This window comes from Miscanthus floridulus, chromosome 8 (assembly GCF_019320115.1).
Source record: "Miscanthus floridulus cultivar M001 chromosome 8, ASM1932011v1, whole genome shotgun sequence".
In the NCBI taxonomy this organism is placed as follows: domain Eukaryota; kingdom Viridiplantae; phylum Streptophyta; class Magnoliopsida; order Poales; family Poaceae; genus Miscanthus; species Miscanthus floridulus.
The window spans coordinates 196787951-196801617 of NC_089587.1; the positions used below are offsets into that span (position 1 = coordinate 196787951).

The following is a 13667-nucleotide window of genomic DNA, read 5'->3' on the forward strand; positions in this document are numbered from 1 at the left end:
ATATATATGTGATAGTGCTATCTATGTGATTGTGATATATGACATGTGTGCTTTCTACTTTGCATTATTTAAATGTCATATCACTTGTGTTATGCTCATTTACCTTTGCTTCCGCGTTTATACTCCGATGCAAATGAGCTTTGTTAATCGTACTCATGCTTAATTCACATCCTTTGAGTACATTGTGTTGGCTTGGGTCATATAAGCTTGACTAACACTTTTGTTCTTATCGACAAAAGCTTATATGAACCAAGCCCGTCAAAAACCTCACTCTTTCACATACTCGAGGTGGTATTGTCATCAATCACCAAAAGGGGGGAGATTGAAAGCATCTAGGCCCCTAGTTGGGTTTCGGTGATTAATGACAATACAAGATTACTATAACTAATGTGTGTTTTGCAGATGCAATTAAGTTAGGTCATGGTAATAGAGATCAATCGGGCAATCAAAGTTGTCATGCCCCTATGATGGAAATCGTTTCGGTTTTCAAAGGATGGACGACAAGGTTAAGGATGACTAGTTCTAAGTGTCAATTGGAGTTGGAGAGACACTTAGAGTAGTTTAGGACCTTGTTTTTCCTTTGGCCATACTATTAAGGGGGGTATGAACGGGTAGCTTGACCTAGTTGAGTCTAGTGAGTTAGGTGTGGTGCACACTTATTAAAACTAGCTCTAGGTAGCTCCTATGAATGCCTAAGATCCTTTGGAGCAAACTTCATTCACAAATGATCGAGAGTTGGAAGTGAATGGAGGGTCAAATACTGACCGGACGTTGGCTCCGGTGCGACAGGACGCTGGCCGTAGGGTCCGATCAGTTCATTTGATCGAGGAGAACAAGTCTGGTGTGACCGGACGCTAGAAGGTCAATGTGACTGGACGCTGAGGGCCAGCGTCCGGTCGACTCCAGTAAGGGTCCAGACTTGAGAAAGTGTGACCGGACACGTCCGGTCAATACTGACCGGACCCTGAGTATCCAGCATCCGGTCGAGTCCAGTAAGGTTCCAGTAAGGGTTTTATGCGACCGAACACGTCCGGTCAGTGCTGACCAGACCCTGCCAGCGTCCTGTCAACTCATTACTACTGGTTCACGGGTTGAACTGACCAGAGCGTCCGGTCAACATGATCAGAGCGTCCGGTCACCCCGCAGAAGCTCATAACGGTTCGTTTTTAGGCTGCCTTATAAATAGAAGCTCTACTCGTGTGTGGAGTCACTTTTGCTCATTTCAACAGCTGAGAAACACGTTTGTGAGTGTCAAGAAGAGCAAGGTCCTAGTGAGGTGTTTGTGATTTGAGAATCCAAGAGTGAAACCTCATTAGTGAATCAAGAGTAGACAAGTGTGCATTCATCTTCTCATTAGGCTTTGCATGGTCAAGTGAGAGTTCGTGCTTGTTACTCTTGGTGATCGCCATCACCTAGACGGCTTGGTGGTGATTGGGAGCTTGGTGTTCACTCGGCAAAGCTTGTGGGTGACCCAACTCAAGTTGTGAGCGGCTTTGGGTGATTCGTCATGACGGAGTGTCGAAGAATCAACCCGTAAAGAGCACTTGATCCTTGTGCGGATCAAGGGGGAGCTACACCCTTGCGCGGGTGCTCCAACGAGGACTAGTGGGGAGTGGCGACTCTCCGATACCTCGGCAAAACATCGCCGCGTTCCTCTCTCCATTTACTTTGAGCATTTACTTTAAGTATTTACTTTGAGCAATTCAATACTTGTCTTTACATTCATAGAATTGCCATGCTAGAGTAAGTTTGAAACATAGGTTGCAAGTCTTTTGTGCGTTAATTTGATAGAAACACTTTTCTAGGCACAAGGGGTTAATTGGGCTATCCGTAGGATTTGATTATTGTAAGAAAATTTAGAATTAGCCCAATTCACCCCCCCTCTTGGGCATCTTGATCCTTTCAGTGGCCACTGTGTTGGGTCTAGATATGGCTCGAAGCTCATCTCCCAAATACTAACGGTGTTCGAACGGAGATACAAGGTTGACATATATGGTACATCCTCATAGTTGTACCCGCGAACCCTGCAGGCCGTAATCATATGAGAGCAAGGGGCATGCATGATCTAAGGGACGTTGCAACTACACTCTACCTTCTCAAGATCAACTCGGTAGTTTCATCCACCATAACGTTCGCCGCCCAAGCTTGTGCCACCCTTACCCCGTACACTAAAGATATGGCGGCGGGGTCCATACGGCTCGGCGGTGTGCTGCTTGGCCAATTCCTTGGCCTCCTTCAAATGTTCAGCTCTGGCTTTCCAAAACGCTCCTGCTCAGCTATATTCCTCTGTGCAAGTTCCCACCTCTTCACAAAATATTCGTTGCACTTATGAAAGGAGAACTCAATAATTCCAGACACAGGCAACGATCGAACTCCGCTGAATACACGGTTGAAGGACTCCGAGGAGTTAGTAGTCATGATGCCATACTTGAAACCCCCCTCGTCATATGCTAACGCCCATTGAGCCTTCTGTTCCATCTGCGCCTCTAACCAGGCCTTTTCCGCTGCATTTACCATCTTGTCTACTTCTCTCTTTGTCTCCTTGAACTCGTGCTCTATACGTACACAACATAGAGCCTTTACTTTGTCACATACCTCCTTCTTCTGCTGACGCCGCTAGAAATTTGCGGCAAAGTGTCTCATGCACTATCTATGTACTAGAGGCGGGAACCCATCTATTTGCTCACCTACAGCATTAAGAAGCCCTGCGTGACGGTCGGAGATCAAACATATAGTGCGATTTGGGCCAAGCACTTGGACACGTAGTAGCCGCATGAACCAAGACCACGATTCATTGTTCTCTCCCTCTACCAAAGCAAAAGCTATGGGTACTATCTGGTCCTCAGGATCAACAGCAGCAACCATCATCAAGGTGCCCCTGTACTTTTCTGTCAGGAAAGTGCCATCAACAAGTACGACTGGCCGATAAAACTGGAATGCATGTTCTGTTTGCGCGAACGACCAGAACACACGATAGAGGACATGCCTCAATGGGTCCCGAAAAAACATCCCTCCAGTGTCCACAAACCATTTCAAGCCAGGGTTGTAATAATGCATTGCACATAAGATGCGGGGCACCCTATTGTATGCTTCCTCCCAAGTACCCCATCGAATCACGAGAGCGATTTGCTTAGCACGCCAAGCCTTTCCGTACGACACATCGTACCTAACGAATCCAGATATGGACTGTTGTAAAGAAGACACCGAGATGTCGTTATTATCATCAACGAGGCCCAATATACGACGGGCAAGGTAACGTGCAGTGAGCTGCTGATGATTTTCCTTCCCCCTATTGTCTAGGCAAGTGTGGGGTTCAACAACTTTAGTTATCCTCCACTTGCCATCACTCTGTCTCCTTCGTGCATTTAACCTCCACAGACAACCGTTTTTATATATCAAGTGGTACCTCAACTCCTGGTCCGAATGAGTTACGGTGTACGGTCTATGGTGGTACACAACATAGTCCTGAAGGAAGAGTTTCATCTCTGACATTATGTTGAATATCATCCCCTTCCTAAGGGGTTCTTTCTCATGGTTATACAATGAATTCCTACACAGCTGGAGACCGGTATCACAAACTGTCATATACGTCATGCTGACATCCCTATAGTTCAGAACGCCCCTGAAAGGTATGTTCTTGGACCTTAGTTGCTCAAGCTCAGTCGCTGTGTAAGGTGGTGGTGGAACATACTGCTGCGCTTCGCTAATTCTGGCCCATGAATCATAGGGGTTATCATCTGCAGCCAAATCTGTGACTAGTCTACCCTGAACATGGACACCATGAAAAACCTCGGTTCGTACTGGTAATGGCATAGTATGAACCGGTACTGGCATGGCATCAGCCGGTGTTGCCACAGCATCTGTACCTCCTTGGTCATCATCAGAATCATCTGAATCACTGCTAACTACATCATCGATCCTGTCCTCCTCCTCCTGCTCCTCCTCTTCCTGTTCAACTCATTCACATCGAAGTCATTGCTTATACAGCCTACTACAGTTGAATGAAACTGCTCCTGCGTCAACTGACCGTCCAAATCCATATTATTCTGACTTGCTTCCCCTTCGATACCTAATTCTTGTTCATTGCCTCCAAAACCATCAATGGACGGGCCGTCCTGCACACCAGACATCCTGTACCCATTCTCCACCACCACCTCAGCCATGGGCACATTGGAACCTTGGAGAACCCTTGTGTAGCTGGACCAGTGAGCAGGGTCGCGCAAGGGCATGAGGACATAGTGTGCTCTAGTCTTCCCAGTATCAAACCTCCCCTTGAGTGTGAAACCACCCCTAAACTTTGTATTCAAACGGACACAAAGGTCGTTGAAGCTAGGAGGTTCATCAAACCATTCCGATTCTTCTTCCATATCCTCAAACATACCATCTTCTCTTCTAACACTTCCTCCGAACAAAACTCTAACACAACAATCCATCTGCAAAAGCATTTCAAGAAACTTCATGAAGTTGTCGAAATCATCGTACGTAATGTCCATACTAACATTATTATATTTTCTAACTATAACTATACTAACTAATCAAATATTAACATCTATACAAGGCTAACTACAACAACTTATTAGACTAAATCCAATGTACAACTAGAGTAAATAACTATACTAACTAAACTACCTTACTTTACTACCTATACTAACTTATTATATTACGTATACTAACTTAACTAACTAACTTTACTAACTATATTAGCTATGCTTTGATAATTTTACTAACTTTATTAACGGTGCTAACTATATTAGTGGAGTACCTCGCTGCAGCACCTAGGCGGGCAGCTGCCCTGCGTGATCGGAGGTTCTGGCCAGAGGGGGAGGCGCGCCTACGTGCGGGCGTGGTGGCTGCACCGGGCGGCCGGCGGCCTGGCAGACGCGGCTCGCTTACTGCCTCGGCTGGCTTGCTGGCGCGGGCGGAATAGCTGGCATGGGCGGCCGCGGCCGCGGCGGACGGCGTCCTCGTCCACGGGCAGGCGCGGGCGAAGGCGGCCTTGCCTTGCTCTATTTCTCGCGGAACGCCGACTGCTCGGGCAAGAGGAAGCGGCGGCGTTTATACCGGGCTCTGTTACGCCATGGACCAGGGCGCGGCTCTGTCGCGCCAAGATCGGTGGCGCGACAGAGCCTTGCCACGTCAGCGGTCAGCGGTGATGGTCGCCGCCACGTAACGCGTCTGCCGCGCCGCCATGCATGGCGCGGCACAGGCATTTGGCTGTGCCATGGCAATAAGCGCGGCGGCACAGGCATTTGGCTGCGCCATGGCAATAGGCACGACCAAAAATATCAGTTTAAAAAAAACTAAAAGTGTTAGATTTAAAATTATATTAAAAAAAATTACCGGGCAGGGGGGGGGGGGGGACCGAGGGAGCCTGCCCAACCCAAACTCGCTCCCGCCGGTGTGTGGCTGGCCGCCCCCGCCCCTTGTTCGTGCAAACTGCGGTCTCGCCCCTGGTTTTGCGCCGCCGTGCTACGCAAGGCGAGCGATGTTTTTCCGGTGCATTTCCTTGCTTCCTTTTTGCGGCATTGCCCCAGCATTTCCCCGGCACAGGCAGTCAGGCACTACTACTGGACTCTGCTGCTTAGTGCTTATTTAATTCGAAAAGGCGAGACCGGCAGCGACGAGGACGCTCGACCGGGGGCGCTGTCAAGGCCTTGTTTAGATCATCTCCAAATTTCAAAGTTTTTTCATCCTCTCTCCATCACATCAATATTTAGACATATATATGGAGCATTAAATATAGGTAAAAAAATAACTAATTACACAGTTTGATTGTAAATCACGAGACGAATCTTTTGAGCCTAGTTAGTCTATGATCGAACAAAGTTTATCAAATACAAACGAAACATGCTATAGTGTCCAAATTACAAAAATTTACAATCTAAACAAGGTCCTAACTGTCAAGGCAGTAGTGCTGATTCTCGTGGCTGGCGTGCCGTCCATCATTGGCTTGACGGTGCCGTCCTGTTGGCCATGGCCATCGCTGTCCGCGCCATGCTCGTCCGTGGAGACATCTCGTGCCAGACTGAGACTGGGCCGGTCCTCCTATATCTCTCTCTTTTTCTCCCAAAAGAAAGCCGGGAGTCTCCTTTTGTCACGTCAGGCAATGATCGGTCAACAGTCATCAAACATGATCTTGCATGTTCGAACTGTTCTATTGACAATGGGGTGGAGTAAACGACGGCGATCGATCCGGGAATTTGCCATCCCAGTTCGAACGACTTTTCTGTTTTTTTTTTCACCTACCGCGTGAGCCGTCCGTCACTTGTACTGTAAGATGCAAGTATTTTTTTTTTGTTTCCTCTGTGTGTTATCAACCTAGAACTCGTATCAGTGAATTAATCTGGATTTGAGAGCAGGAGAAGTGATGAAAAGAAAATGACTCAAGAGGAATGAACCACGACGAGGTAGCAGCAGCAGCAGCATCCCTACTCCCCAGCTCCCACGTTTCTCGCCTACCGCAACCCAAAGGCTCTGTCCACTTCTCTTATAATCGGTCTTTTTCAGCTAGAACAGTATTTTTTCTCACAACAAATCAGTCGAAACAACGTTTCGGCTTGTTTTTTCAGCGAAGCAAACGGAGCCAAAATGTCATGACACGCGTGTGAGGCACCAAGTGGAAACCGAGACCTTCCACGGCACCAGGTCAACACCCAACCGCACAACGCCAACACACGTGAGAATATGAGATGACTGCGCCGCAATGCCTATATTAGTCAGAAGCGGCCGGTGCAGGAGCCCGGCACACGGGATCGGCCAGCCAAACGGTGGTATAGCACGGATATACTACAGCAGAGTCCTCGCTCTGAAAGCCTGTAAGTGTCCTCGCTCACTATATATATATACATCCGAAAATCACAAAAGGTTTTTGAGTAGAGTAGTTTCTTCATCTGGTTCCGTTCTCGATCCTCATCTCGGAAGGTCAAGGTCGCCATGGCGGGAGGCAAGGTTTACTCGTTTGAGGAGGTGAGGAAGCACAGCGATCGCAAGGATTGCTGGCTCATCATCGCCGGCAAGGTACGTACGTACTCAACTTACGTAACAATTGATCTTCGTTACCGAAAGCTCCGACGCAAATATCCGTCGACGTGGATGAAATTTGATCCGATGGAGCAAGTCAAGGAGCAAGCGTATGCCTTTCTTCCTGGTTTGAACGACCGTACGTGTCTAACGTCCCCGGCCTTGCTGCTGCTCTCTCCTCAGGTGTACGACGTCACGCCGTTCATGGAGGAACACCCGGGCGGCGACGAGGTCCTGCTCGCGTGCGTCGGTAACTATTTCCAGTTTCCAGAACGGTGACGAGTTAGTACTTAGTAGTGCTTACTGATGATGTCCACGACTCACCGCCGCCGATGTCTTCGTCTTGCGCAGGCAAGGACGCCTCCGCCGACTTCGAGGACATCGGCCACACCGACTCCGCCAAGGAGCTGATGCCGCAGTACTGCATCGGCGAGGTCGACGCGGCTACCATCCCGGCCAAGCTCACCTACGACGTCGTCACCAAGGACGCCAGCAGGTCCGAGAAGGCCACGACGAGCGGCGGCACTTGGGCCACGCTCCTGCAGCTCGCCCTGCCCGTCTTGCTGCTGGCCCTGGCCTTCGCGCTGCAGAACTACACCAGGGCCAAGGCAGAGTAGACAAGACAAGATAGATACCGTCGTTGATTCCGCTGTGTGTGTGATACCGTCGTTGATTCCGCTGTGTCGCGGGCCTGCGGCCTCTTGGAAGCATCTGAAAGCTGGATTAGTTGTTGATGCGAGTCTGATGTGACAAAAGTATATCGAACAAAAGCATCGTTACTTTCGTAATAATGGTTAAATTTTGTTCCAGGTAAAGTTTTTGTCACTGTTCGGTGGTCCATCATTTCTAATGTTTGTTAGGGGGGCCATAGAAAGGACTGTTACGTTGGTTGTATAGCTGCGTAAACGAAAATATGAATAACTTCCAACTGAAACTTCATATGTTCAGCCTTCGTTCAAACCAAAGCACTTCAAGAACTATTTTCCACAAGAAGCTTCATATAATACCACTCCACTCCTTCAGAAACAAGCACTTCAGGACTCGCATTTCTATTCTTTCAAAAAGCAATCACCATTCTGAAGAACAATTCTCAATGCTCCATGTGCAAGAGGCAGAAAACCTTCCATTAGCGGTAATGTCGACAAATGATTGGATTTGAAGCCCGATGTATATACTGAAAAAAGTATGTCAATACAGGAACCATAGTGTGTATAAGCATTATCCTAATGATCATTTCTAGGATTGTATTGTAAAGGAGTATAAAATAACTTCCAATAAGGGTGAGAACAAGAACCTATACGGTGAAAAAAGAATCTTTTACATGTGTAACACCGACTTAACTAATCTATGAACAACATGTGAAACTGAATCACTTACAATATTCCTGAGGGTGATGTTACAATGTTTACAGCTCAATATGAATCATCTCTGGATTTTTTTTGGGTAGTCAAGGGTCCAGGAATGATAGGTATTTACATCGTCACTCGGGCATGTAGATTTCCTTTTCTGAAAATTCTCCTCTTAAGGCTTGAACTCATGATTCACCGAACAAAGTGTGGGCGTCCGACCCAGTTTGTCTTAGCAGACCCAGTTTGTCTTAAGCATGAGTGGCTGGGAGGTCAAACAACCCACCACATGGCCACAGGTCTGTTCCCAGTATGAAGGTTTCCATTGCATACCTTGGAACTCATATTGTATGTTCTAATTGCTGAGCTAGTTTTGTTAAGTAATTAATTCTAAGAGTCCAATGTATACTCCTGACGCTAGAAGCCTGCTTCCAGCTGAAGAACTTGCTCTTGTTGTCCTCTGATAAAAGAGGTCAACTCTTTTGGTGCAACAACCGACTTTAGCCACTCTTGAAGCTCCTCGCCTTCAACCTTTTCGTTCTCTGAAAAAACGCATGAAAACGAGAAGCTAAACACCACACATAAAACAACTTTTATGTTTACCTGATGAGGCAAATAAAATGGCATATAGCAGAACCATAACATAAGACGTCCAGATCATTAGGCAGATCACCTTCTAAATATGCACCGAGGCCTTCCAAAACTGCAGGATTAGCACGAATAACTGAAAGAGCTACTTCCAGTGCCGACTGTAAAAGCGCTTTTACTTCCCTCTGAACAAGATCAACTAGATGGCCCTGCCATTAGGTTCCAAATTTGAGCTCAGTGCTTGCAGATGCAGCTTAATAGTTCTTGAAGGTGCAGGAAAAGTTTTGAGGCAAACCTGATCTCGTCCCCATGGAGAGCCACCAGAGTCATCTAACCCACCATTTGACAGTGTAGCAAGTGATATTGGCCCGATGCGCTGATTAAGACCATATTCTGCTACAGCTTTGTAGGCCATGTCAGTAGCACGTCTTATGTCATCAAGAGCACCAGTGGAAACCCGTCCTCCTAAAACAACTTCCTCTGCTGCCCTCCCACCCAGAAGTGTTACTAAACGGCCACGTAGTTCATCAACAAAGAGTAAATATCTATCCTCTGTGGTGGGAGGGGTGTACGTGAAGCCTAATGCACCTCCTGATCTTGGCAATATACTCAATTTCTGAAAATCAGCATTAAAAAGTAACTCAAATTAAATCTTTTTTCTCAGACCATTCTATCAGTAGTTGCTTAAGTTCAAACCTCCACACGTGGCTGTCCAGGAAGAAGGTTTGCTACAGCAGTTCCCACAAGTGCATGACCAACTTCATGCCGTGCAACAACAGCTTTTTCATTACCCTTCAATTTTGCATGCTTTTTCTCTATCCCCTGATAATATAACGTTCACAATTAGCTTCCAGCACAATAGCACGAAGAACTATCATGACTGACAACTAGAATACAGGAAAAAAAAAGATATACTCCCGGACATGATTAGATATACATGCTGACATATCAAATGCCATATGCAGAGAAGAAAGAAAAAAGACATGAAATGTTTTTTTACAAATGGTGAAGATGTTGCAAGCTCTGTGCATGGCATGGTTAAATAAACATAGAAATAAGGAAACAAGAAAATTGTATCTTACACTTACGCATAATACAATCTGGATAAGAAATTTCAAATTTCATAGTACAAGTCCTTTAGGTAGAAACAAAAAAAAAATCAACCTGCAGGGGGTAAGACAGCCACCAGGCATTGCATTAAGAAGAAGACCTTCTCACACAGGTCAAGGAAACCCCCGAACCCCTGCCCCACCCATACATAGCGGGTAGAAACAAAACAATTGAAAAAAAAATGAGGAGAAACAACATACAGCTATAGATCGCTCAACCGCACGGATGAAGTCAATCTTTTCCACTATTTCTTTATTTAATCGCCCAGCCAACAAAGCAGCTTCATTTACCAAGTTTGCAAGGTCTGCTCTGTATAGTATAAAAATTATTTAACATGTCAATTTGAAATCTCTACAAGGCCAAGATCAAGATATTGGTGGAATAAGTTTTACCCAGTAAAACCAGTTGTCATTGCAGCAATATCGGCTAGATCTACATCTTTACTCAGTGGAAGCTCTCTTCTGCTCACATGAACTTTTAGAATTGATTCTCTTCCAAACCTATCAGGAGCTTCAACCTGTCATTTAGACATTAATGACATCTGAGAAAAGTTGAGCACATAGCACCATATCTTTTTGAGAAGGGAAACTAACCATAACTACACGGTCAAATCTCCCAGGGCGCCTAAGGGCAGGATCCAGAACATCGGCTCGATTTGTTGCCCCCAGTACAATGACAGCCGAGTTGGTGTCAAAGCCATCCATTTCCTGCGGAGAACCCAAAATTAAGACAGTTAAACCAATAATAATACTGTTTCTACCCTTTCTCATCAAAAAATATATATTGCATGATAAAGCAGTATTCTTAGTAGTGAAGTAGCGTGACTCAAATCCCTTTTAAGTTTTACCAAGAACATAGAACCAATTATGAGCCAATAAAGGCACAGGTAGAAACTTTAATTGGGTCTCAACTTGCGATGCAGCTAATTTGGGAATACTCAAGAAATGAGAAAGAGCACTGTCCTACCGTGAGCAATTGGTTTAGTGTCTGCTCACGTTCATCATTACTGACAATGCGATATCGACCATCACGGCTTTTTGCAACGGCATCAATCTACAAAGACAAGCCAGACAGATAGGGGTTAAGCATACAATTCAGTACATGAAGCTAGATCGTATCATAGATGTGTAGGTTACCTCATCGATAAAAATAATCGATGGTGATTCCTTTTTGGCCCTAGCAAATAGGTCACGTACTCGAGCTGCTCCCATGCCTACATATAGCTCAACAAATTCACTAGCAGAGCAACTTATGAATGGGACTTCTGCTTCTCCTGCTACGGCTTTTGCAAGAAGTGTCTTTCCAGTCCCTGGAAGACCCACCTGTAGATAAAGAATTACATTATGGTAACAAACACAATTGTCAAGCAGTAGTCTACATTACTAAAAGAATTTGCAGAACCAACCAATAAGACACCACGAGGAGGGCGAGCACCAAGACGAATATATCTTTCTGGGTTCCTTAAGAACTCCTGAACAAAAAATATGTATGGACCAGCTTATTTCCCTTCATTTGATTGCTGCAAGTACTACTATCGAATTGTAGGATCCATTACATTCAAAAAAAAATTGTAGGATCATACCACAATTTCTTCCAGCTCTTCTTTTGCCTCATCTACTCCAGCCACATCAGCAAATGTAACTATATCCGTACTTTCGGAAACTTTTGTGCCGCCGGAATTTGAATTCTTCCTATTCCTCAACTGACCGGCTGAATTCTGAGTTTGCATAAGAAATTAGATACATACAAATGAAATGCAGCTAAGTGAAGAGTATGCACTTGCCAATTGATTGAGGTCATGCATCAGTACCTGAGAAAAGCTTATTGGCAACCGCTGCAAAACTACTGCAATCAATACAACATAAATAAGAGCTACCTGCAAAAGGTAAGGGCAGTTAGAGTGAAAGGCACCAACTGAAGAGGGTGTGTATGTAAAGAATACAATCACATGTATATGCATATAGATAAATGCAAGCATGTATGAGAAAAAAAAACTATGTGCCCGTATAGATGGAATTTCAGTCCTGTCAAATTCCTATTTACAATCCTCAATTAGGATCCCATCTCCTCTACAAGGTTACACAAAACCTAATGCATTAATTTGTCGGTTCCAGATCTACTTTAACATATGCAGGTGTAAAGGGTTATAAATCATCACTTTATCTACAGTCCGAACACTGGATCACATCATATTGCTGAATCATTAGTTACAACAGTATGATCAACTAAACATGTTATCTCCTGAGTCTAGCAATAAAACAGAGCAGACCATATGGTCATGTTGCATCTGTGGAAAACACTTGGATTCAAGTCAGTACAAGTATAACATTATAGAGCAAGCATTTCAACAATTTCAATGCTTAGAACATCTTTGACTTTCCAATCTCTGTCATTTTACATGCTTAGATACAAATTTTACAATTCCTAATCTGGTGTAATTGGTACTACTCCTAAATTAATTTCAAGCCACAAACTTTGCATTTGCATCAGAAATATGTTTCAGCATAAGTGCCTTACTAGGGCAGAATTGAGCATGCCGCCGGACCTCTTATCCGGTGACCCAAATTCAACCATGTTTTCCACCATCTTCTCGTATGGTGTCTTTATGTCCATTGGACGAGTCGTCGTGAATACAATTCTCCTTGAAGCTCCAGTATTATCAACGACAGCATCTGTTCCGCGCTGTGTTGGTGTCTGCACCACACGGGCCTGGGACTCAACCTCTGGGCGGAGGCGGAACATGATGTGCACCCCGTCCACCTCAACCTTCTTCACCTGGTCCTTGTCTATGCTCGCCAGGAAGTCGCTGTATGGTACACTGACGTACGTCGTCTTCGGGCGGGGCTCTGAACCAGGCAACGCGATCTCCGGTCGAAGCATGCGCAGCGCAAATATGGCGAAGCCGAGCTGGAGCAGGAGGAAGCCCATCTCCCGCCCCTGCACTATGGGCTCCCATAGCCACCGCCCGACGCCTCCTCCCCCCTTAATCAGCCTCCGCCGCCACTTATTCTCGCCCCTCTTCGACGAGGGCGGCGGCGGCGTCGCGGCCGCGCTCGTGGTGCTCGTGCCGGTGCTATCGCCCCCCGACTCCGCAGCCGCGTCGCGGTCGCCATCCCCGGACGAGGACGACGGCTCGCCGTTGCCGTTGCCGGAGGCGCCGTCGCCGCCGCGCTCGACATTCGCGCCCGCCGCTGGCGGGCAGCGGCGCACGCGGCGGTGCACGAGCGCGAGCCCGAGGCCCCGCGGCGGCACGGCGGATATCCGGATCGACGGTGCGCCTCTCCCGGCGGCGGCGGCGGGTCGCCGGGGGAAGGGGCGTAGGAGCGAGCGGGACGGGGATGCGATTGGGAACGAGGCGAGGGTTTCCGCGGCGGCGCAAGCCATACGGAGAGGAAGGCACGAACCCTTGACGTGCTAGCGTACGGGTTGAGCGAGAAGCAACACCACGGAGCTCGCCCAACTCCGCCGCTGCTGCGCACGTGCGCGTGGAGGAATCGGTTCGCGGGGGGCGGGGTGAGGAGAGGAAGATGAGGAAGAGAGGAAGGAAAGAGGCCGATACGAGACGAAGAGGGATGGAGGGAAAGGGAAGGGGGTGGCCGTTTG

The 13667-nt window shown here is 46.8% G+C and overlaps 2 protein-coding genes across 3 annotated transcripts; one reads left to right on the forward strand and one right to left on the reverse strand.

Annotated features, from left to right (window-relative positions):
- The first annotated feature begins 5786 nt into the window (after window positions 1-5786).
- On the forward strand, window positions 5787-8180 carry LOC136477861 (cytochrome b5-like). 2 transcript variants are annotated; one of them, XM_066476119.1, is made up of 4 exons: window positions 6733-6815; window positions 6922-7017; window positions 7204-7270; window positions 7372-8180. In XM_066476119.1, exons 2-4 carry the CDS (start codon window positions 6934-6936, stop codon window positions 7635-7637), a joined length of 417 nt encoding a protein of 138 aa, XP_066332216.1. In that variant the 5' UTR covers window positions 6733-6815; window positions 6922-6933; the 3' UTR covers window positions 7638-8180. The 2 variants fall into 2 exon arrangements, with proteins under 2 accessions (XP_066332215.1, XP_066332216.1); XM_066476118.1 differs by having other exon boundaries at window positions 5787-7017.
- A 115-nt stretch (window positions 8181-8295) lies between these two features.
- On the reverse strand, window positions 8296-13667 carry LOC136477852 (ATP-dependent zinc metalloprotease FTSH 7, chloroplastic). The gene is made up of 13 exons (XM_066476107.1): window positions 12582-13667; window positions 11875-11940; window positions 11647-11781; window positions 11470-11535; window positions 11201-11386; window positions 11031-11117; window positions 10658-10771; window positions 10457-10581; window positions 10265-10373; window positions 9651-9776; window positions 9250-9570; window positions 9040-9163; window positions 8296-8908 (listed from the first exon to the last, which is right to left on the reverse strand). Exons 1-13 carry the CDS (start codon window positions 13446-13448, stop codon window positions 8784-8786), a joined length of 2451 nt encoding a protein of 816 aa, XP_066332204.1. The 5' UTR covers window positions 13449-13667; the 3' UTR covers window positions 8296-8783.